Source organism: Terrapene carolina, unplaced genomic scaffold (genome assembly GCF_002925995.2).
Source record: "Terrapene carolina triunguis isolate 2854851 unplaced genomic scaffold, T_m_triunguis-2.0 Scaffold84, whole genome shotgun sequence".
Lineage (NCBI taxonomy): Eukaryota > Metazoa > Chordata > Testudines > Emydidae > Terrapene > Terrapene triunguis.
The window spans coordinates 27,397,510-27,423,356 of NW_020664435.1; the positions used below are offsets into that span (position 1 = coordinate 27,397,510).

The following is a 25,847-nucleotide window of genomic DNA, read 5'->3' on the forward strand; positions in this document are numbered from 1 at the left end:
CAAATAAATGCTTAAGAAGAGTAGTTCTCCCTTTTAATGGGGGAAGAAAGTGTTGAAATTATTCATGTTTTTCAGCAACACAGTGTTCTTATTTTACCTCTTTCATTGGGCAACCAGCTAAGAGCCTTAGTATTTAGCTTAAAGTACCCATGTTTCTCTTTATCACAATATATGAAATGAAAGCAACAATTATAATCTTGTTTAAAGAAATAGAATTGTGTGCATATGTTCAGTGTTTTGACCAATTTCTGTTCCTCATTCTGTTTTCATGTAAAAATTTAAAAAAAAAGTACCAAATTGACAGTAGTAATATTATTAAAACACTTTATAAAACAGTATTACATTAGAATCACTTACCCAAAAGAACAAATCCATCTGCCTCTCTTTCTGGCAATGACACCTTCTTAGAGTCTTGGCTTTTTCGGAAAAAGTTGAACATATCTTCTTTTCCCCAAGCCTCTCTCTAACTGGAAAATATTGTTAAATAAGTATGAAGCAATACTTTAGCTTAGAAAAATTAACAAAAAGATAGTACATTACATATATTAACTCTGAACATGCATCTCTAGATTTGAAAAATCAGATTTCCTTGTATCAAATGGATTGATATACTTTGTTGAGAAAGTCAACACTACAGACAGAGGTACAAAACAATTATTCACCTTCCCTCACTAATAACTTTCAGTCCAAACAGACAATTTTTCTGCAAGTTTCCATGTTTGGTCTCTACATTTCTTCATAAAGTTGAAGGAAAACCCTTTGGCTGTTTTTGATGCATGTTTTCACATTCTCTCACACCCACTTTTGTCAATGAAAAATTGCTATGCCCTCCCTAACTCACCAGACCCAGATAGAGTTAATCCAAAACTAGCTGAACTTTGAAACTTGAAATACAGTAGGTATTTAATCCTCACTATGTATGCTTGTCACCAAGTTGGAACAAATTTTGCTGCAAGTTAACCAATGGCCCAATCCCATTGAAACTTACACATATTACTTCATTCGCACAAGTATCTCTATTGAAGTCAATTGAATTACCTGCATGAAAGTTACATGGGTTTGAACAACTGGACCCCAAGTTATGAATTTCTGAAAACACAAACTAGGTATGTGAGGAAAGGGATAGCTCAGTGGTTTGAGCATTGGCCTGCTAAACCCAGGGTTGTGAGTTCAATCCTTGAGGAGGCCACCTAGGGATCTGGGGCAAAATCAGTACTTGGTCCTGCTAGTGAAGACAGGGGGCTGGACTCAATGACCTTTTGGGGTCCCTTACAATTCTAGGAGATAGGTATATCTCCAGATATAATTCACAATACAAAGTTTCAGTTTTTCAGAGCTTACATTCCTAGAGAACCGCAAAGTACCTGTGTAACTTTTCCAGCAGCTTTTAAATACCATTTTCAAATATGGTGAATAGCAGATGACTGGTAATTCTTAGTTAGGCCAGTGTGCATTTTGCTAAGAAACTAAGCAGGCAAGCTTAGCATGGTTATTTTCTCACCAAAAGAAAACCTATAGACTGACCATTCTGGGCCAGTTTGTCACATTTAAAAACAAGCCAGTTAGACATGCTAGTAGTGGAACAAATGATTTGCACAGCAACTGTGGATACCCAAATTACCATCCAAGCTTTGCAATGTACAATCTCAGCAATTTTGAATAGCCACTATATTCATATACAAAACTGAATCCTGGGCAGCTCTTCACATCTCTATTCATTATAATGTAACCTTTGATCATTTCAGGCAGTGTATTAGTTAGATAAAAGTTGATGAAGACTTAATGTGCTATGAAAACACTATCAAAAATGACTTCATGAATAAGGCACAGAACAAAAGGTCATGAGGGGAAAAAACCCTCACTTTTCCGAAGTTTTCAACCAAAACTAGAAGTCGACTCAGGATGACATTCATTTGAACCATGTCCACAAGCTCTCCCCTCCTTATCCCAATTTACTTTGTTCTGAGAAAGCCTCGTTTAGGAGATTTCTTTGACAGAAGAAAAAAAAAAAGTGACTTTTTCCATTACCCAAATATTTATTTAAAATGTTCTCTCACATCTTTTATGAAAAGAAGCGTAGATGCAATCTTTCTTGATTTCATTTTTAATCAAGCTACCAGCTAACAAAAAATCGAACGATATATACAGTATCAATTCAAATGCCGTCTGCATGACTAATAAAAAGCATACACTTACGGTACAGAAACGTTGAAATCAAGTTACATGTATAATTTATTCCATGTTGAGAGGTAGGAATCCAATAAAAATGTATTTTTTTTTCCCTCCTGGAAGGTGGGATTCCTGTAAAAGTATGAATTCCCCCACCACCCATGATAAGCAGCAGTTTTGGTGCATTTACTATAGAAGGACACTGCAATGGAAAGCAAGAGACTGCCAGTTCCATCAGCCTTTGCAAAAGGACTGCACGACACTTTAAGCAAACAAACAGTTAATAAAAATTACAGCCTAATTAAACCACATCCAGGTGTCTCCTGTCCTTCTTCCGATATAGCTGGACAATTACCGGTAAGTTCAACGGCTGTGAACCACCATCTATAGTATGTCTTCAACAATTACAATAGTAAATCTAAATAGAGTTCCCCTTTAGTATATTTTCTTAATTTTATGGAAAAAAACAAAATTAAGAGTTCATTAACATGCGGCTTCAATTCTCCATTATTGTAAAAAGTTGTGTACGAAACTATTAAACCATAGTCCCTTGACATGCAAGACACACTTGGAACCCCAAAAGCTTGTATGTACATGTTCAGGTTATTTTATGGTCCACTGAAAAGGTGTTGCATTATCTACTTTGCTTTTCCTTTTTGCCTAAATTGCTCTACTTTCCATTGAATACAGTATTGCCATTTTTCAAACTTTCAATAAAACAAACAGTCTGTAAAGAAGTTCGATTGATTAGGTTCTTTTCCTCTGATCCCATGTGTCAGGGTTCCCCCTCACTCACTCTGAACTCTGGGGTACAGATGTGGGGACCCGCACGAAAGACCCTCTAAGTTTATATTCTACCAGCTTAGGTTAAAACTTCCCCAAGGCACAAATTCCTTTCCTTGTCCTTGGATGGTATTGCTGCCACCACTAAGTGATTTACACAAAAATTTAGGGAAGGGTCACTTGGAATCCCTATCCCCCCCAAGCTCCTTCACCCCCCTTTCCTGGGGAGGCTTGAGAATAATATACTAACCAACTGCCTTAGCAACGTGAGCACAGACCAAACCCTTTGTCTTCAGGACACTGAAATCAATCAGGTTCTTAGAAGAAGAACTTTGTAATAAAGATAAAAGAATCACACCTGCAAAATCAGAATGGAAGGTAACTTTACAGGGTAATACAAAGATTTAAACACAGAGGATTCCCCTCTGGACTCAGCTTCACAGTTACAAAAACAAAAAGATAACCTAATGCATTTCCTTGCCCTTCTTACAATTTCTTGTGGTTTTAGATGGATTATTCCAGGTATATTTTCAGGAGATATTGTACCTGCTTGGCTTCTCCCTCAGTCGGAAGAGGGAACAACAAAAAGAGAACAAAACAAAACAAATCCTCCTGCCACAGATTTGAAAGTATCTTCTTTCCTCATTGGTCCCTCTGGTCAGGTGCCAACTAGGTTATTTGAACTGCTTAACCCCTTACAGGTAAGGCAATCCAGTACAGCTGCCAAAGAAGGATTTTATGCTACTGCATACATAAAGGTTGCTATCCTTCCCCCTATATTTATGACACCATGTATATAGGTTTTCATTCTATTACTTTATATTAAGTTAAACTTGGGAAAGTCTTTGGAAAAGAACATACAGTGGTGAAAGAAGTGAAAGTTTAGTGGGGGCCTACCAAAACACGTGCTTGAAGGAAATACTGAGTTAATTATTTTTAAGTATTCATTCCAACTTCTGCAACATTTTTCAGTAGTATTAGCAAAGTCTGTATGCTGTGGCTAGTTTCCTAGATTTATTGAACAAGTGCTGGTTATTCACCATATATGAACTGCCCGACACATTCCGCTGTTCTTGAATTATTAACCAAATCTATGTATTCATGTTCAAAAATCACTGATATAGCAGAATTTTCTAAAGCTTTCAAAATCCATTGTTAGCTTTGAACATTCAAAAGCTGATCTTCCTAGTGATCTGCCACACATCATCCATCCATCTCCTCACTGATTATCCTGCACTCTGAAGACCCTCCACCATTTCTTTACATAATTTTCTCAAGGTTATTTCCATCTCTATGCCTAATGTGACCAAAGTAAACAAGTTTGCATCAGTTGATTTCCAACATAATGGTCTGCTTCTCTTCAATAATATTTCTAACACAGGCATTTGTCTTCTCTTCCATCAGGAGATACGCAAGAGTCTTCATCAGCACCATATTTCAAATGCTTCAATTTTCTTCTCGTCAGTCACATCAACTTCCCACCATTCACATTCATAAATCGCTATGGAAAAAGTTAGGTATTTCACCAGTTGCACTTTTGTACTTTGAGATGCCAAGGTTTTTTCCACAAATGAGGCCATGGCTGAGCAAGCCACCCTATCCTTCTTCCAATTTCTTTGGAAAAGCTGTCATGTTTGGCTATATATGATCCCAGATAACTAAATTCATCTACAACTTGCCCATTAATCATGTCGTCAACTTCAATCCTCTTTTTGTTGCATGTACATTGACAACTATTTTGTTTCAGTCCAGTTGTATTCAGTTGGGAATAGTCCATATTGCTCACTAACTGTTTTTACAGATCCCAACATTTGTTGGATTGCATCAAGGGTTGTAGCAAAGAGTATTGTGTTATCAGCATATCTGAGCTTGGTTAAGTGATGTTCACCAATGGAAATCCCAGCTCCTTCCACTTTGTCAAAACTTTCCAAGGCTTGTCTCAGAATAAATTCTGCATATAGGTTAAAGAGGCTTGGGCCAAAATTTGTCTCACACATTGGGCAGCAATGGAAAACCACTTACTGTCACCTACTGCTGTTCACATTCTGGTGTGTTGGCAGAGACTGCAGTGAATTCAATAAAATGCTTTGGAATCCTTGTCAGCCAAAATCCTTCAAAGATAGTCATGTTGAATGGTATCAAATGCTTTTGATTAGTCAATGAAACAAAGGATCAATGGATGACTGCACTCTACATTTTTCAATGATTGACAGATATTCATGATCTGTCATGTGTGCCTTGGCCCTCTCCAAAACCAGCTTGTTGTGATGATAGTTCTGCTTACATCCTTCGTTTAATGCGATCCTGGATTAGGTAGAGCAGAACTTTGCTCGTGTGCAACATCACGTTTTCAGAGAACTATCCACAATGACTCCAAGATCTCTTTCCTGAGTGGCAATAGCTAATTTAAATTCCATATTTTGTATGTATATTTGGGATTGTGTTTTCCAGTGTGCATTACTCTGCATTTATCAAGGCTGAATTTTGTTGCCCAGTCACCCAGCTCTCTAACATCACATACTACAGGCCACTACCCTCTGATCCCACTGAGGGTTACCAAAAGAAACTACACCACTTGCTCAAGAAACTCCCTGAAAAAGCACAGGAACCAATCTGCACAGACACACCCCTAGAACCCTGACCAGGGGTATTCTATCTGCTACCCAAGATCCATAAACCTGGAAATCCTGGATGCCTCATCAGGCATTGGCACCCTGACAGCAGGATTGTCTGGCTATGTAGATTCTCTCCTCAGGCCCTATGCCACCAGCACTCCTAGCTATCTTCGAGACACCACTGACTTCCTGAGGAAACTACAATACATTGGTGATCTTCCAAAAAACACCATCCTGGCCACTATGGATGTAGAAGCCCTCTACACCAACATTCCACACAGAGATGGACTACAAGCCGTCAGGAACAGTATCCCCAATAATGTCACAGCAAACCTGGTGGCTGAACTTTGTGACTTTGTCCTCACCCACAAATTTCACACATTTGGGAACAATGAATACCTTCAAGTCAGCAGCACTGCTATGGGCACCAGTATGGCCCCACAGTATGCCAACATTTTTATGGCTGACTTAGAACAACGCTTCCTCAGCTCTCGTCCCCAAACGCCCCTACTCTACTTGCGCTACATTGACAACATCTTCATCATCTGGACCCACAGAAAAGAAGCCCTTGAGGAATTCCACCATGATTTCAACAATTTCCATCCCACCATCAACCTCAGCCTGGACCAGTCCACACAAGAGATCCACTTCCTGGACACTACAGGGCTAATAAGAAATGGTCACATAAACACCACCCTATACCGGAAACCTACTGACCGCTACACTTACCTACATGCCTCCAGCTTTCATCCAGACCACACCACACGATCCATTGCCTACAGCCAAGCTCTAAGATACAACTGCATTTGCTCCAATCCCTCAGACAGAGACAAACACCTACAAGATCCCTATCAAGTGTTCTTAAAACAACAATACCCACCTGCTGAAGTGAAAAAACAGATTGACAGAGCCAGAAGAATACCCAGAAGTCACCTACTACAGGACAGGCCCAACAAAGAAAGTAACAGAACGCCACTAGCTGTCACCTTCAGCCCCCAACTAAAACCTCTCCAGCGCATCATCAAGGATCTACAACCTATCCTGAAGGACGATCCCTCACTCACAGATCTTCGGAGACAGGCCAGTCCTCGCTTACAGACAGCCCCCAAACCTGAAGCAAATACTCACAGTAACCACACACCACACAACAAAAACACTAACCCAGGAATCTATCCTTGCAAGAAAGCCCGTTGCCAACTCTGTCCACATATCTACTCAAGGGACACCATCTTCGGACCTAATCACATCAGCCACATCATCAAAGGCTCGTTAACTTGCACATCTACCGATGAGATATATGCCATCATGTGCCAGCAATGCCTCTCTGCCATGTACATTGGCCAAACCAGACAGTCTTTACCCAAAAGAATAAATGGACACAAAAACCAGTCGGAGAACACTTCAACCTCCCTGGTCACTCAATTACAGACCTAAAAGTCGCAATTCTTCAACAACAAAAACTTCAAAAACAGACTCCAACGAGAAACTGCAGAACTGGAATTAATTTGCAAACTGGACACCATTAAATTAGGCTTGAATAAGGACTGGGAGTGGATGGGTCATTACACAAAGTAAAAACTATATCCCCATGCTAATTTTCCCTCTCCTGTTACTCACACCTTCTTGTCAACTGTTTGAAATGGGCCACCCTGATTATTACTACAAAAGTTTTTTTTTTCTCCTGCTGATAATAGCCCACCTTGATTGATTAGTCTCATTAGAGTTGGTATGGCAACACCCATTTTTTCATGTTCTCTGTATGTGTGTGTGTATATATATATCTTCCTACTGTATTTTCCACTGCATGCAGCTTATGGCCAAATAAATTTGTTAGTCTAAGGTGCCACAAGTACTCCTTGTTCTTTTTGCTGATACAGACTAACACGGCTACCACTCTGAAACCAGTTTTGTGAGTAACCCTTTACAGTCTGCTTTGGACTTAACTACCTTCAGTAATTTTGTATTGTCTGAAACCCCTGCCACTTCACTGTTTACTCCTCTTTTCCAGACAGTTTATGAATATGTTGAACAGCACTGGCCCAGTACAGATCTTTGGGAGACCCCTGGTATTTACTTCTCTCCATTCTGCAAACTGAACACTTATTCCTATGCTTTGTTTCCTGTCTTTTAACCAGTTACTGATCCATGAAAGAACCTTCCCTCTTAACCAAGTAATTAGTCATAGGATAAGAGTCTTTGGTGAAGGTCCTTGGCCTTTCAGAAAGCCTTTGACAAGTACACTAAGAAGAACAAGAATACTGTGATGGGGTGTACCTACCCCACAATGGTTCAGAAGGGGTTAACTACACTCTGTCAGCCAAGAAAGCCACATCCCCTCGCCCCTGCTGGGCATGCTCCAGCTCCAACAAGAGCAGATGTGTTTTGCAGGCTCCTACAGGGAGACTGCCGGAGCTCCAGGACCCAGAAGTCAGCTGGGCTGAGGCTTCAACAGACCACCCCAGCCGACCGCCAACAACAACGGAGGAGAGACAGTGGAGGTCACGAGACTACCAGCCTTGGAAAGAAGGGTAGGAAGTGACCCAGGGAGCGGGACTGAGGTACTGGGTGACTGAGACTGGTTGTGGAAGCACCAGTTCCCTAGGGCTGGAGCAGGGGCAAACCATGCAGCAGGACTGCCGTACTGACTTTAGTCACTTGGTCGCGCCGCCTTGCACCAAAGGGAGACAGCACAGATTCCAGCTACTGGACTACCCTGCCTTGGGGGGCCCGGGAAGCTGTGGTAACACAGGAGGCAGGCCACAGGATGCTAAATCTCCACTTTGATACCCCCACAACCTGACGCCCTGTGAACCTACCCTGCGACAAATACCTTAAAAGAACTAGTTTGAATTTATTTGGGAAAAGACAGGGAACTAGTGTAGGGATGGAGAACATGGACAACGAAACACAATTTTGTCTGTAGCATATCCGATAGATTGGAGACTAGTAGCTAGAGGCTGGAAATGAAGAAATCACAGTAGTCCAAGTGAGAAAGAATCACTGCATGAATCAGAAATTTGGCACCTGGGGATGGGTACAAATGCAGCAGAGTATAGAAATGTCATAGAAAACAGAAGAGCAGATAAGGACAAGATCTGATGAGAGCCTGGATTTGAGGAAATTATGGGTTCATAGACAAATAAGATCACAAGAATGAGTGCTGGAAAGGATAGTCCAGGGAGAGTTTAGCAAAGATATGTCAGTGTGATATGAAGAGACACAGTCATGGACAGACAAGAAAGTGTCAGGGGTAGAAAGGTAGAATTGTGGATTATCAACAAAGATGGGGGGGGGGGGGGAAGAGATCAAAGAAGCAGATGTAGATACCCAGGAGTGCAGAGACACCAAAGGGATGGGGGACCAAAGCCCCTCGGGAGCACCAACAGAAAGTAGCAGTCAACAAGCTCACAGATGAGCAAGGAAAGAACACTCAAAGTCTCAAGTAGGAGAAGAACTCGAGGAGAATTGGATGGTTGATGGTGTGAGAGGCAGAAGGAAATGCTAACTAGAATTAACATGGAATAAGGATCCTTAGCAACTACAAGGACAACTTCAGTGATGGTGGAAGATTGACTGGATTGGGAGGAAAGTCAGTCAAGGCAGAGGGGCAATTTTGCACACTGGGCAGTGAAGGGGAAGAGAGACCTGGCACTGGGTGTCCCCAATGAGTGAGGCAGCAGGAAAAGCCAATTGCACCCACAGACCCTGAGAATAGCAGCAGCTCTCCCTGGGTAAAGGAGACCCAAGCACAGCAGAAAGCCACTTTTAAAGCACAGTATGGGGGAGCAACTCCCAGGGCTGGCCTTTGCAGGTCCATACTGACCACTTAATTTTAATTAATGGAGATATCCTATCTCCTAGAATTGGAAGGGACCTTGAAAGGTCATCGAGTCCAGCCCCCTGCCTTCACTAGCAGGACCAAGTACTGATTTTGCCCCAGATCCCTAAGTAGCCCCCTTAAGGATTGAACTCACAACCCTGGGTTTAGCAGGCCAATGCTCAAACCACTGAGCTATCCCTCCACCCCACTGATTTCACCTATTAAATTAGAGAGCCTCAAAATGTGAAAGTAAAAGCAGTTTATGTTTTTAAAGAAGTGGTTAGCCCTTATCCCTTAAAATAACATCTTCAAAGAATGAACCAATTCAGCTCCATCAGTAGGGAGTAAAGTTTGTCTCCCCTCCCATCCTGAAGATCTAATTCCACCTCCAGCCTCATCCATCAACAGCCTTTATCAATTCACACTTCCAGTTCCGGGTGAGGCACTACACTCCAGACAGAAAAGCGCTCACATCAGTGGGAGCTTTGTGGCCTGAGCGCCCAAGGCACTACTTGTTTAGGTGAGTGAACTTTCACCCCCTTGTAACATTACACCACTGGAGTCAAATTTACTGCACCACTGTGAAGAAAAACAGTAAGAGTCCGGCCCAACACTATATGGACCCTAGGTCCAAGCACTTCCTTCTGGCTGGGCATAGAGGCTACATCTACACAAGAAGTGCTATATCAGCACAGCTGCATAGCCGTAGGCCAGGGTTCTCAAACTTCATTGCACTGTGACCACAGGAGGAGGGGCCCAATTTTCTGACAACAAAAATTACTACATGACCCCTGAAGCCTGAGCCCACCCAAATCCCACCACCCTAGGTGTCGGGGCCAAAGCCAAAACCTGACCTCACCGCCCCGGCCGGGGGGCTCAAAGCTGAAGCCCAAAGGCTTCAGCCCCAGGCAGGGGGCCTGTAACCTGAGCCACGCCACCCAGGGCTGAAGCCCTCAAGCCTCGGCAAGTCTAAGCCAGCCCTGGCGACCCCATTAAAACTGGGTCCCAACCCACAGTTTGAGAACCACTGACTTAAGGCATGTCTACACTTACCAGGGATAGACGCTGCTGAAATCAATGCAGCAGGGGTCAATTTAACGGGTCTAGTGAAGACCCACTATATCAACCGCAGAGCGCTCTCCGGTGGACTCCAGTACTCCACCCAAACAAGAGGAGTAAGATAAGTCGACGGGAGACACAGCACAGTGTAGACACTGCAGTAAGCAGGGCTTTGGAGCTGTGCTCCGGCTCCACTCCGGCTCCAGGCAAAAACCTGCAGCTCCACTGTTCCGGAGCTGCTCCGCGCTCCAGCTCCGGGCTCCGCTCCAAAGCCCTGGCAGTAAGTCAACCTAAGCTACATTGACCTAAGCTACATAGTGTAACTTAGGTTGACTTACCCCAGTAGTGTAGACAAGGCCTTAACTCCAGCCCCCATAAGTGGCAGGAGTTAGGTTGGAGAGAGAAACTCTCCTGCCAACATGGCACTGTCTACACCAGCGCTTAGGTTGGTATAACTTACATTGCTCAGAGGGAGAACTTATTCACACCCCCGAGCAACTTCAATTATACTGAAATAATTTCAAGTGAAAACATCCACTGCAGCAGCAGTCAAAAAAGCAAACAGAATGTTGGGAATCATTAAGAAAGGGATAGATAATAAGACAGAAAATATCATATTGCCTCTATATAAATCCATAGTATCCTCACATCTTGAAAACTGCGTGCAGTTCTGGTCACCCCATCTCATAAAAGATATATTGGAGCTGGAAAACTTACAGAGAAGAGCAACTAAAATGATTAGGGGTATGGAATAGCTTCCATATGAGGAGAAATTAAAAAGACTGGGACTTTTCAGCTTGAAAAAGAGACAGCTAAGGGGGGATATGGTAGAGGTCTGTAAAATCATGACTGGTGTGGAGAAAGCAAATAAGGAAGCGTTATTTACTCTCTCATAACACAAGAACGAGGGGCCACGAAATGAAATTAATTGGCAGCAGGTTTAAAACAAAAAAAAGGAAGTATTTTTTTCACACAACACACAGTCAACTTGTGGAACTCCTTGCCAGAGGATGTTGTGAAGGCCAAGACTATAACAAGGTTTTAAAAAAACCTAGATAAATTCATGGAGGACAGGTGCATCAATGGCTATTAGCGAGGATAGGTAAGGATGGTGTCCCTAGCCTCTGTTTACCAGAAGCTAGGAATAGGCAACACGGCATGGATCACTTGAGGATTACCTGTTCTGTTCATTCCCTTCTAGGTCATCTGGCACTGGCCACTGTCGGAAGACAGGATACTGGGCTAGATGGACCTTTGGTCTGACCTAGTATGGCCGTTCTTATGTTCAAATGTAGATAAAGTCTGAGCAGCTTCTCACAGCCCTTCACAAACCCCTCCTGAAACACACCCACATGGAGACATGACCTGGCTGCCTTTCATCGAGTTGGGGTCACGGCTCTGATCAGAATAGGGAAGGGTTAGTGACGGGGCAGATCAGCCACCCTCCATCCTCAGCTCTGCGCAACAGGTGTGTGTGTGTGTGTGTGTGTGTGTGTGTGCGCGCGGGGAGGGTGAGACGAGACCAGTCGCCCCCTAGCACCTCTGCGCACCCAGCGCTCCAGGGGGTGGGGGCAGGGACAACCCCAAGCGGCTCCCCTCAGCTAGGGACTGTGGCGCGCGGCGGGGAAGGCTCAGCCCCGCTCCGCTCACTCACCGCGTACCCGCCTCAGACGCTCTCCCGAACCGAACCACGACACCTCCTGGCGCTGCCGCTGGCGCCTTCGCTTCCGGGTTCAATCTCCAGGCAGTCCCCACCTGACCCTCACACCTGACATAGACACCACAACCGCCCTCCGTTTCCTACGCAGTAAGAAGCGCCGTTTGCCCATGTCACCAGGGCGTCGGTAATTCATTTTGTCCCGTTCGATTGGCGGCCTGAGAGGAAGCCCCGCCCCCCCGCCTCCCCTGTTGCCAGGGTGACTGCCGGGCTCGGAGAGCGGAAGTGCTGGTTTCCCGCCGCTCCAGGGAATCTGTGGCCTGTCGCGGAGTGCGCGGCGGGAGCCTCGGGACTGCTCCACATGGGGGACGTGCACGAGGGGCCGCGGCCCCGCATCGCCACCAGCCACCTAGCGCAGCACCTCGGGAAGCCCGTTTGCTTCGTGGGCCGACTGGAGAAGGTAGCGGGACCCCCCGGCGCTGCCAAGGCCCTACCCCCGGCGCTAGCCGCTCCCTGCCCGGTTCCTCTGATTCCTCAGGCCGGAGGGTTCGGAGCCCGCTGCCTCCCTGCGTGTCCCCGGGGTCCAGGCTCTGAGGGGCTATCGGCCGCTGCTGGACTCTGCTCGAGGGCAGCATGAGGCTCCGGGCTGCGCGGCTCCCCTCGATCGCAGGTTCGGCGACGCGGGGCGGGAGGGGGCGGCTATGGGTCCCCTCACAGCCCTTGCTGGGGATCCGCTCCCCGGAGCCAGGCAGCACCGGGCCAGGCTCTACCCACGTCCTGGCCCGAGGTGTCGCAGACCCAGCGCCCAGTGTAGCTCCGTGCCGCATCTCCAGCCCCGGCGTCCCTGCATGGCAGCACCAGCCCCGCGGGGTCCGCTCTGCACCGGGTACCCGCCCGCTACCTGTGGCTCCTCTCCCGGCTGCCTGCGCTGCTTACGATAGGGGGGGCACCAGCAAATTCGGATCTAGTGGGTCTTTAAAAATGAATTGCAGGTAGTTCAAATTATATCTGCCTAATGCTACGATATTTACGCAGCCCCGTGCTGTTGCATCTGTCAAGTATATCCAAATAGAAATAACAATGCCAGTATGTCTCTGTTCTCCCCGCTCTCTCTGAAAGAATGAGTCTCTCCCTGTGGCTTGTTTGCTTTCAGTGTTATGGTCGAACATGCTAAGCTTGATCTTGACATAATTTTTTACCTGGAGAACTATGGTGGTATGGTGGGTGTTTTTACCAACATAGTTTTGCCAGTCAGCGCCCTAGCATAGACACATTTAAACCAACGTAAAGTATTTTATACTAGTATAGCTTGGTTTGCTTCACCAAACTGCAATAAGGTGGAAGTACTATCATACTGTTATAAATGCGTCTACGCTGCGGGTGGGAGTTGCCACTTTAACTATGCCATAATAATTAAAGTACGAAAACTTTTAAATGTAGACAAGGTTTTATTGAAGGAGGCTGTGGTTGTGGAGGGAGAAACAATCCCTTAGGTAAAGAGGGTTAAACTCCTGAAGGGCTTTGAATATACAGACTGGACTTTTAACTGGAGATAGAGAGCTAGTTTTGAGCCTGGAGCCAGGTGATGTATTCCTAGCCTTTGGGACCTGTGCTGCTAGGCAGATAGGCTACTGCATTTTTGTACCAGTCAGATTAGCATTTGGCTTTATTCGTAGGCATAATTTGCAGTAATCAAGACTGGAAGTCATGAATGCTGGTCTCAAAAAGACAAGGCACAATCTTCTGGCCAGTCACAGTTGGTGTTTTGCTGCTTTAGCTATTTGGGTATCTAAGTGCATGGAGCTGTTCAAAGGACCCCATGCTGTGGACCAACTTAATAATCAAGGACCTTTGATAATGGGAGTATTTATTGAAGCGATAGGAAGAAAGAAGTACTTCAGAACCAACCAGCATCAATTCGGTTTAGCCAGCTGCTCTTCATCAAAAGACTGACTTTGTCTAAGTATTGAGAGAGCTGGAAGGAGTTGCTGTTTTTAAGTTTGATGTAAATGAGATGTCAACTTGAGCACAGTCTGCATACTGTTGGCACTTCAGCCTGCATTGTCTCCTTAGCTCTTCCAAAGGCTTCATATAAAATCAAACAGTGTGGAAGAGAAATTGCTATTGGCAATTCTTCGGATTTACTCTGAAAGGAAAGACTTGAGCCGTTTCAGGGAATTTTGGTCTATCCCCAACCTCTGCAATTTTTTGGAGTCAGGCAGAAGTATCTGGTTGATCAACCACATCAAGTAGCCCAAAGATGTCTAACATGATGAGTATGAATGTACTTCCTTTGAATATGGACACAAGAAGTCATCCACCAGCACAAGTGCTGTCTGTTGTGTGCCCTGCTTTGAAGCCCGACAGGTTCAGGATGCTGACAGGTAGTGTTTGAAACTGTTTTTTTTTCCCCCTAGCTTCTAAATTAGCTTGTTTAGAAAAGGGATGTTGGATGCTGGAGGACAGTTCATGACTGAAGGTTTCTTTAGTATAAGTCAAATTTTGCATGTTTGAGGATAGGTGATACATTTGCTTCATCAAAGGAAGTTTTAAAATCTGTAAGTGTGATCTTAGATACTGAGTGGATTTGATTTAAATCACTAGTCAGGAAGACAGGTTTCAGAGTGTTAGTCTGTATCAGCAAAAACAACTCCTTGGGTTTTTTTTAGTCAGGAAGACTTGATTTAATAATGGATTTCTACATAAAAGTGCATTCTTGTTGGTTGTTATAACCTTAATACATATTCTTCACAACTCAGAGATAGATGTAGGTTTAATTTTTAGAAGGTACACACTATACATTACAGGGCTTTGGAGCGGAGCATGGAGCAGCTCCGGAGCAGTGGAGCTGCAGGTTTTTGCCTGGAGCTGGAGCAGAGCCGGAGCACAGCTCCAAAGCCCTGATTTTTAAAGTGATTTATTTTGAAAACTTTTCAGATTAGTTTTACAGCTATATCAGAAAATGAATGATTGTTTGGTTATTCCATTTACCAAAGGTAATTGAAGCAGATGTTTATGAAGTCATTGGGAGGTGAACTATCTTCAATTCAACAGGTTAATCATTAATATTTGGAGGATTTTCTTGCCATGCTGTATTAGGAGGAGAACATCACTAGACAGACATTTACATTGTTTTATTTAACTAAAACAACAATGTTATGTATTCTGGATTTTTTTCTTCAACAGCAAACATATAATATTTTAACAAAACAAGCATATGAATTTTTGAATTTAGTTAAACATTCAAGTTTAAAATCAGGTTTGTTTTTGTTAAAATTGTTTTTAACTAAAATAGTTAAATGAAATTTTCAAAAACAAAACAAAATTTAAATCGACTATGACAGCCAAGTCAATGTGAGAAACTTAAAATATTGGCTTCTACAGTTAGCTCAGTCATCTTCACCTTCATTTTCCTGTTCGTTCATAATCTGGAAAAGAAAAACAAGCTTTCTTGCTTTTTCAGGTCCCAAACTATTTCTCAATTTGGAATGAATTAGTCCAAAGGAAGAAAATATTCTTTCTACACCAGCAGAAGAAGCTACTGCTGTTAAAAGTGAGATTATCACTTCAGCAGTCTCTGAATCCAAGTGCTTATGTGACTTCCACCAGTTCACTGGTGTGACTTTCTTTAAAACATCATCAGCAATCATATATTTCTTGAATGGTTCACTCTTAGCTCTGAAGTTTATTATAGTTCGCATTATGGAGGGATGATTTCTGGATGTCCATGTCCATGTCATAGCCAACTCCTCTTCTTCAGCAGTTAAGGTTTGACCCTGGTACCGAGTATTGAGAATATTTGCAAGAAAATAAGCTGGAGATAGTGCTTGCCCATTTGTTTTTTTAATGCTTGTAATTTAACTCTGTCATTGCATATTTCTCTTTTTAAGATCTCAATCAGTTCCTTCCAAATTTCAACAGCTTCAGCAATACAACAGCTATCTCTCTGCATTTTGTTCAAGGTTACAGAAATAGGCTTCAGGGTACTCAGCGTGTGTTCAACATTTCTCTTAAGCCCAGTGTTGAGAACTTCGGCTGTGACAGTGCCATCTAGTTTTTCACGATTTTGTTCACAAACTGTCCTCAGATTAGGCCAGTTCGTGATAAAGTGCTCAAAACAGTCCACTACTGAGTTCCATCACATGTCTTGAGGGAGAGTTAGCTTGGTTCCTCCCACTTTTTTTTTCAGTTTGTTATAGCTTTTACTGCTACTTCTTGTAAGTATTCTGCTGGGTGTGCATTTCCTGATGTATCAATTGTTTCTGTAAGGAAGACATTCCCTTCTTCTGTTGTCACACAAGCACATACAACAAGATCATTGTGGACATTGCTCCACCCATCAGGACTCAGGTTCACAATTTCACCCTTTAGACCTTTTGCACACTGCTCAATTTCTCTTTCATACACTTTATTCAGCAGTTTGCCTGCAACAGCTGCTCTGTTGGGTGGACTGTATCCTATTAATAACTGAACCATGTTAATTAAGTGTGGGTTCTCAATCATATGGAAAGGAGAGTTTGTTGCATAAACAAACTGGGCAATTTTTTCTTTTTGCTACAGGTGATATACTGTGGCTGTGTCACATACATGATGCGACTGAAACACCATCATCGGCAGATAACTCTGAAACTATAGAAAATTATGATCTTGAAGGTGGATAGTCTTCAGAATCCTGTATGTTGAGGATGGACTCTCCTAAACAAAATAAGTCAATGCAGTTATTTAATTATTATTACCGTACTGCTCATTTAGTATTGCTCATTGCATTCACTGACATTCAGTACTACTTTAAAGGTGAAATTGTAAAAGGAAGATCTGCCTATTTCCAGCTATTTATTTTTTATCACAACTGCATCTAAAATGATAGTACCATAGAGTAACAACTATATTTTTTGCTCAACCATAAGAATTCAAGAATAGTCCAGAAGGAAGACAAGCAATCCTTAAGAAAGAAGTATGAAATAAAAAAGTTTACCAACCTTTCATCATCTTCAATGCTGCTTCCTCCTGAAAAGGAACACTTCTCATGCTGTTTCATTCGGGCAACCAGGCCTTCCATTTCTTTGTTGCGCTGTTTGCATTTTGCACCCATGCCTGTCTTACCCACAGGTAGAGGAACTTCATAAAATATTCCCAAACTGGGTCTCTTTGACGACCTGTTGGCAATATAGATTTTCCCTTCTAGCGAGAGAATGGTATGGTAGATCTCAAATCAATGAAGGCTACACTAAGAAAGAATTCAAGACTTCTGGAATATGCTGCTCAAACAGTTTCACTTTTGTTTCTACTGCCTATCCCTCCCTTCTCACATTTATCTCCAGACTACTTGTCCTTGCCCAGATCTATTCCGCCCCCAACAATCTTCTATTCATTGAACTTTTTGAAACTTTGCACTTTTAGAGAGAGGTAAGGGATTGACTCTGTGTACACAAATTTGCAGAGGGACAATAGGGTTGAGGTCTGTTATTTCTCACCTCTATATTTTATTTATTTATTTATTTATTTATTTGAAAAACATTTTTGCTGTTAACAAGCATGTTATCTCTGGAGACAAATCCACAGTTTGAGAACTGCAAAACTAAGCATCTCTGATGGTATCTTCTAGACTGAGCACTGAGTCTCATTGGGTAGATAGAAAGATTAACCTAAATAATCTATACAGAAGCCCCTGGAACCACATATGATTGGGTCTTTAATCCATGAACTATTGGAACATGATGAGATCGGATTTTTTTGATAAAATGCTTTTTGAGGAAAAAACCTATTTTAAAAAAAATCAGATTTTTTTTATTTATTTTTAAAAAATGATTTTTATCCACCCTACTTAGATATCCTTTACTCTCTGATCATCCAGAAAGGGTAGGGGTCAGTCACAGATGAATGACCTGATGGCCCTGAAAACTTCCATGACTACACCATAACCCCTTGCTAACTTTTGTTGTCTTACTGGAAGATGGAGTTGCTTATTAAAATGACTCTCTCCCCTGGTGCTGTGTGAAACCTGTCTATAGAGAAGCAATGAAATAACTTCAGTGCACTGGTAAGGGGAAAGAATAAGAGGGGGTAAGGGGAATACTCTAATATTTTTAGTTGTAGTAATATTAGGGACTGTCATCTGTACTTAATTTTTTTTTAATTAATCTTTTTTAAAAAATCAAAGAGATCTGTGACTTTTTAAGGTTAGTGGAAGCACTCAGCAGCTGATAAAGTTGAATATCAGTCTGTGTCTGAAGTTCTCAGTGGCACCCTCTCCACTCTGGTATTTATTACTTTGTTGGTTTGATAGAACCCAGGTGTGCTGACCTTCAGAGCATGATCCATGCCTTATGTTTTAAAAACACAATCCACAATACAGAAACACAGACCTAAGAATGGATAGCTTATGTTTCAACATGAGTCGTGGGTTTTTTCTTAAAGTTAGAAAATGTGATCTCTACTGGCTGTTTTGGATAAATATATAAGATGAAAATTTTCTAATTCTTAATTAGCATCTAAAAGGTCACTTTTTAATAACTACAATAAAAATTATTTAATACTGTTAGATGGCATTATTATAAAAATATTGTAAATAAAGCAAAAACATCTCTTGCATTTCTTCCATATGTAGCAAACACTTCATTGTTAATGTATCTAATGCTATGCTGTTATAGCAATGTCATAATTTTGATTTTGTTTAAAAGAGTTTTACAGAGCCTAACATCAATATATATATTTGACTTTTTAAAAAAACTTTTAGTGAAAACCATACTTTTAAAAATAATGCTCTGTTGTGTTTGCATCACAAGCACTGTACTTTAAGAAATTAGGCTATATCTACACTACAAGCTAGTTGTGCTTCCTCTGCTCGTGTACACATACTTGCATTAGCTCTCATTGTGCTAGCGTGAGTATAAATAGCAGTGTGGCCACAGTAGCACTGGTTGCGGTAGCAGAAGCATGGCTGAGCTGTGCTGAGTACAAACCTGCCTGAAACTATTGGGTATGTACTCAGCACAACTCAGCTATGCCTCTGCTGTCATTAGTCATACTACCATGGCTACACTGCTGTTTATGCTTGTGCTAGCTTGATGAGAATTAGCATGAGTATGTGTACACAATCAAGGGAATCACACCCTAAACTCATAGTGTAGACATAGCCTGAAAGTAGCTAAAAACAAGTGATGCCTTTTCAATCGACTATTCTGACAGAAAGGGGGAGGAAAGTAAACTGGTGGTAAAAAGTAAGAATTTTGATCTTAAAAATATTTTGAAGCTGACATGGGGAATAATTAACTCTAAACACTTCTACTGTTCTTGAATGTGTGATATGTACAGTACAGAATCAAGTTATAATTCAGAAGAAATTTGCTTTGATAGTTTGAAGGTATGTACTTAAAGACTTAATAATCTCTTTGTAGATTCACCCATCGGGGAAACTTTTCATCCTTTCGGATGGAGAAGGAAAAAATACAACTGTTGAACTGAGCGAACCTGTAAGTTTAAGTGTCATTTTGGAAGTTACCATTATTGGTCCTAACTTTTTTTCTTTCCTCCGATCATGTACTGAAAGGGCAATAAATGCCTAGAGGGAGCTGAGGCCTACTCCTTTTTGGAAACCGTTCTCTGGAGAGCGATGGCTGCTGGCTGGGAGCCCAGCTCTGAAGGCAGAGCTGCCACCAGCAGCAGTGCAGAAATAAGGATAGCATGGTATTGTATTGCCACCTTTACTTCTGCACTGCTGCCTGCAGAGTTGGGCCCTCAGTCAGCAGCTGCCACTCTCTGGCCACCCAGCTCTGAAGACAGCACAGAAGTGCTGACCCCCCTACAATAACCTTGTGACAAACCCTCACCCCACAACTCCCTTTTGGTTCAGGACTCCCAATTTGAGAAATGTTGGTCTCCCCCGTGAAATCTGGTCTCTTGTGTGCTTTTACTATATACTATACAGATTTCATGGTCTGTGATGTGTTTTTCATGGCCATGAATTTGGTAGGGCCCTATATATATATTTAAATAAACACTCTCATATATTACCTTTGACATATTCCTTTATTCTCTAGCGTACTCCCTTGTTCTAACATATATAACGAGAGGCCCCTAAGGTAATCTATCCTTCTGGAAAGAAAGTCCTGTTTTTCATAGTCTACGAGATTCATTGGTAGGTTGGAAATAAATTCTAGATGTTCAGAAATAATGAAATGGCTTAAGAAAGCACTTACCTTTTGATTGCCAACCTTGATGATGATTTTTCTTTTTCTTTTTGTAATCTTCATTACCTGGGCTCAAGCTACTCACTTTTAGGTGCCTAAACATAGGGTCTACATTGTAACTCCTGCATAGGCACCTATAGCTGAAACACATGAAGAGCACTCCTTTCACAGTCTGGGCAAAAGCCTGTCACAATTGTAGCAGCGCACTCAGAGTACAAAAACTCTTCTCCTGCTGCACCTCTGGTAAGCATGGCATCTACGTGCCCCTTGCACCAGCCTGCAGTGTAAGCCAGCTGTACTGTAAAGGACATAACCCACCCAAGATTCCCATGGGTTGCTGCTAATCGGTGTGTTCCAGACAATACTAAATCCTTTCTTGGTTATAAAGCTGTAGATCTTTTAATTAACGAATTAGGTTGTAGACTTATTTTTCAGTAGTACTGTATTGTGTGAAATGGAACAGACAAATTACAGTAACAAACATTGTTTTCTAAACTGTAGCTGGGTGTGTAACTAGTGACATGCAGGAAATAGTAAACCTAATCTGGTGACTATTTAATTTCTGTGTGTTCACTAGTTAGATGAAGAACTCTCTGGTGTCATTGAAGTAGTGGGAAGAGTTACAAATCAGGCAACTATCATGTGCATGTCATATGTCCAGTTCAGAGAAGATAAAAGCGCTTTTGGTAAGTAAAAGATAAGCCTTCCAAATAACGTACGTAACTTTTTAGATTATAAACGTTTCCACAGTGAAGGAAGGGGCATGTTTGCTAATCCCTTCTCATGAGTCAGGTCCGTCTGGGAGTTGCCAGTGTGGTGATTAGAGCTCTTTCTACACGTTCACAAGCTGCTACCAGAAATCTCTGCTACTGATACAGAGGGTTCCATGCAGTGCCAGAGCTTTGTTCCAGGGTTAGTGACCATAATGCAATATTCTCAGAGGAAAGATCATACCAAAATGTAGTATTATGGTATTGAACTTTGGGGTCAGAGAGGAATTTAGGGAAAGCTAGTTAGAAAGAACCTAAACAAGAAAGTTGCTAAAAAACCCTAAAGTCCTTAGACTTAAATATGGAGGCTACATAAGTAACTTGTCTTAATTACAGAACCTTGAACAGAAAAGAAAGCAGAAAGATAAAAATAAATACAGTAATGTCAATGTCCCTATGCAAGAGCTGGTTCAAGCCAAAAAGAGTATTCTTATGTAGATCATTTGTACCACTCCTGTCATTGGTTTAAGCCTTTGGTAAAGTCCCTCACAAGAGGCTAGTCAAGAAACAGTAGTCAGATAATGAGATAAATCTTTCTCATGGATTAGAAATTTGAGAGACAGCAGGAATATATGGTTCGTTTGTTGGTCTGTTTCACTGGACTTGGAAGGAGTCTAAGAGGGGTGTACCCCCACCCTTTATTGGGTTTGGTGGCAGTAAAGAAATGACTTGATAGAAGGGCAAATATTGAGGTAGCAAAATTTATGGATGACGTGGGTTAGTCAAGACTAGAGGATTGTGAATAACATCAGAAGAATTAAATTTGGTCACCCCCCTCCCCCACTCTATAAAGAAATAGACCAGGTAGAGAGAGGGCAACAGAAATGATTAACCATGACAAGGATTTCCCAAGAGAAGAGAGCTTTTTAAAAAGAAAAACAAAAAACCTAGTTTCAAGAGGAGACCCAAGAAGCAATATGAGGCAGGTAAAATAAACAGACGTTGTAGAGAAAGTGGATAAACAGTAGCACCCACTTTCATAATACAAGGTTCTGAAGGTTAGCAAGACTAATACAATACTTTTCCAAACCATGGAGTACCAGCATAGCTGCTAAGGAATTACCTTTTTGTTCCCCATCACTTAACTACTAACATGCACTCTGGACTACCACCTCTTCTTAATATTCCTTTTCACCTGTCAAAGGAAATTATAGCTAAAGAGGCCTAAAAATGGTGAGACTTAGCTGAAGGAGGAGGAAGAACTTTCTCAAACTCCGTAATCTAAAAATAGAGAATGTGTCAACCTTGTTATATTAGGCTAGTTAGCATTTTAATCCATTTGTCACAATGTCTTAATATTTTCTGTCCCTCTTTCAGATCTTGCGCTTTACAATGAAGCACTGAAAATTATCCATGAATTTCCTGAGTACTTCCCCTTTGGTGTTATAAGGAATGATTGATACTTCTTGGCACACATCTTCCAACTTCAGAGTAGACAATAACTGCATGGTGTAATCTTATTGTTGAGCAAGGAGGCTGAAATTATTTCCAGTGGAGGTGCTCAAGAGATGTCTGTTGGCCAACTGTTATTTGAACTGGACACTGTGGCAAGGTACTACTGGACTTCTATTTCGTACTTGCGTCTTTACTAACAATCCTAAGTGCAGCCAATGAAAAAATGTAGTTTTGTTGGAACTGAGAACTTTTCAGTAAGAGGTAAAATATTATTTTGACTGTTTTTCAGGCATTTTATATATATGTAATGTTAGTGTATCCAGAGAAATGTTTTTGTAAGCAAATTGGTTTGTTTTTAAAAGAAAAAAAATTAATGTTTAAGTTTCTGTGTGCTTCCCCCCCCATACCGCATGTATCAGGTGTTCTGTATGATACTTACTTTTAAATACACATTTCCTGGGCTGTAGCTTTAAACAGTATCTTTAAACTTGGATTATGCAAGCTTGGATATGAGTTCTTATGTCTTGGAAACAGTCACTTTCCTTAGTTTGGCAATAAAGCCTCAAACCTGACTTGAATTAAATGCTACGACTTGTCTATTTTTAACATAACCATTTCTTTGTGATAACAACTAAATAAAATCACATTCAACTGCTGCCTCACGTAATTTTTAATTTAACTCTCCAACACAAATCAGCGAGAGCACCTATAAGATACCTAATAACCACTGTGTTGATAAATAGTTTTTAAAATATTGTTTCTAGTTGTCTTTGCTAATTTCAAATGGAGTTGACCATATCACAAAACCTACCACAGCCTGCACTCTTGTTGGCAATCTAAGCACAAGCACCAAGAACTGAAAAGATATGAGACTGTATTATTTTAATTGCTAAAGGTGGCCCTGAGACTAACATTGGCAGGAAAGTTTGCACCGCCACTACCTATGTTACATGTGTTTTGTGAATCAACAGGAGTCTTCAGAGCTTTTAAGTTAACATGGTCTTCAGGAACAAAGTCTCAAGGAAAAAGGAAAAAATCTGATGCTTTGTATAGTCTGCTCCCTAATTCACTGCTTCAGAGACTTGTCGTTTTGGTTAACAAACCTTGTTAAGGTGTGTCCATGATGAATAAGCTCTCATATGCAACCTTTTCTAAATTTTTTAGTGCTCTATACAGACTGAAATATTTGCCAATTTTTATGGCTATTTGCCACCTGCAAGAGGTATGTTTAAACATTTGCAGTATTTTCATTTTGGGTAGTGGAAAAACAAATATTTTCAAAGACAGTTTCTTCCTCAGGGGCTAGTCACTCAGTTTGAATCTTCATGACACTACCTAAACCATATAGTAATTATCGGAAGCTGTGCTGTTAATTTTAATTAAAATTATGTATCTGGAGGGAGTAGTCCCTGAAATAAGATGGAACACTCTTCACCTGTAGACTGCTAGTTCAAATCCAGATCAGATCACCAATAACAGAGTTACTGCCATCTGAGAGTTCTTCAGTCACCTGTGAGAAATGAATCCATCCTGGTTCAGTTGTTACCCAGGGTTTTCAGAACCCACAGCAGTAGTAACTTTACTGTTTCGCTCCAGACGGTGTCAAGTATAAATCATTAGGAACACAGCAATTCCATCTGATGAAAGATTAATACAAGTAAGCATGCTCTATCTAAAACTGCAGTTTATTAGCTTGAAGCACACACAGACATAAGCAAAAGGTTTAGAACATCCCAAATATTTAACTAAAATCTGGAATGGTATTGAGTAATTAACAGCAGGTTCGCAGTGGCTAGTTGTTCACCCGCCGGAGAGAAAAGGTGTCAGGAAAAACATCTCTTAAGATGGCTTCAGAGGACTGCTCATAACTAAATTCTAAAAACACATTGGTCATAGTAACACCTACTAAATAATCACTTTTCCTAACTTTCAATAAACTACTTAACAAACATTCCTAACAATCTTAATCATAATAATACTTCTAGATCAAAGGTGCCCAAATTCAAGGTTCTCCATCCACTTACTTTCTTTGTCTCAATTGTTGACTTTTTCTCTCCCCTCCTCCCATTCTGCTCAGCAGAAACCGCCAGCTAGTTTTGACTTGGCCTTGAAAAGCCTGCTTATTCAAATTAATCCTTAACTCTGTGGTGTTCTATTTTATTAATCTATGGTGTCTGAATGCACATAATATGGTTGCAGTTAGCTTGATCACATTCTGGGGTACACACACCCCTCAAATCCACTGTAACACAGTCCCTAGTGGACAAGAGCCACCTCAAACTACTTCAGTTAGTACAAGTGGAGAGACTCTTCGCAGAGAGATCAGGGAATGAATGGACTAGGGATGTACATAACATATAAAAACAATAACCGTGTAACCGATTAAAATTCTCTTGGTTAAACGTTTAACCGGGGAACTAGGAGTGTGCTGCAGCACCCCCCCCATTTTAGGGGGGCTCTGCTGCCAGCCCCATGCCCAGCATCCTGGGGTCCCAGCTGCACATGTCTTACTGATTGTACCGTGTCTTAAATTTAAGTATAATTTTTTGGGGTCTGGCACTTTGCCTTATTGGCCCTATAAAGCATCTTGCATATTTAAGTAACATATAATTATCTCTGAGATAGTTAAGTATGATATAACCATTATATGTATGGGTAAATGGAGACACAGAAGCTAAGATTACATAAATTCACATAATGAATCAATGAGAAGGTAGGCAAGGTGAAAGCTTTTATTGGACTAATAGTTGAGGTAATAGCTTTTATCTTGTGTCTTTCATATTCTAGGACCAACATGGCCACAACAACACTGCAAACAATAATGAATCAGCAACAGATTTAGGAAAAGTCATTGAGTTCCGAATCCTAGTTTCCTGCTTTAACCATTAGACACACCACTAGTTCCTTTTATAATCCTGGCATAGTATTTCAGTAACTTTCAGTTGCAGTGAATACCATGTGCTGAAGACTATAAATTGTGTATAGAGAAGTACTTTATGAGATTTAAGTTTACTGAATTTTAATTTCACTGACTGCCCCTTCTACTTGTATTATGTGGAGGGGTTAAAAAAAGACTTCTGTTTTTCCTATACCTTTTGTGATTTAAGTACTTCAACCAAGCGCCTTTGGTTTACTTCTTTCCAGGCTAAGTAACCCTACTCCCGCTCTATTGTCTCACCATATTTTCTTAGTTCCCCTTCACTGTACCTCTTCTTAGCTATGTCCCTTTCCTCACTGAGCAATGGGAACAAAACTAGCCATTCGACTGCATAGAATTTATTAATTAGATGTGTAAGGTGCCTTTTCTGGTTCTCTCTCATGTTCTTTGCTATTTCAGTTATGATTTAAAATCACAATAAATGGAGGAACGAACAGCAATCCCATGGAATG

The 25,847-nt window shown here is 41.5% G+C and overlaps 2 protein-coding genes across 4 annotated transcripts in view; one reads left to right on the forward strand and one right to left on the reverse strand.

The window, feature by feature from the left end:
* The window catches only part of UMAD1 (UBAP1-MVB12-associated (UMA) domain containing 1), a 121,022-nt gene extending 108,740 nt beyond the window's left edge, over nucleotides 1-12,282 (reverse strand). The window contains exons 1-2 of one of the 3 annotated variants that reach the window (XM_026649437.1): nucleotides 12,108-12,282; nucleotides 358-467 (exon numbers count right to left, since the gene is read on the reverse strand). In XM_026649437.1, the coding sequence (XP_026505222.1) occupies nucleotides 358-439 (82 nt within the window). In that variant the 5' untranslated portion in view covers nucleotides 440-467; nucleotides 12,108-12,282. Of the gene's footprint in view, nucleotides 1-357; nucleotides 468-12,100 lie in introns of all 3 variants that reach the window. The other 2 variants (XM_026649436.1, XM_026649435.1) reach the window with 2 other exon arrangements.
* Nucleotides 12,283-12,388: 106 nt separating this feature from the next.
* RPA3 (replication protein A3) lies at nucleotides 12,389-23,107 on the forward strand. Its single transcript, XM_024212906.2, has 4 exons — nucleotides 12,389-12,563; nucleotides 19,501-19,575; nucleotides 20,870-20,978; nucleotides 22,380-23,107. The coding sequence occupies exons 1-4, from the start codon at nucleotides 12,465-12,467 to the stop codon at nucleotides 22,460-22,462; spliced, it is 366 nt and encodes a 121-aa protein (XP_024068674.1). The 5' UTR covers nucleotides 12,389-12,464; the 3' UTR covers nucleotides 22,463-23,107.
* The last annotated feature ends 2,740 nt before the right edge of the window (nucleotides 23,108-25,847 follow it).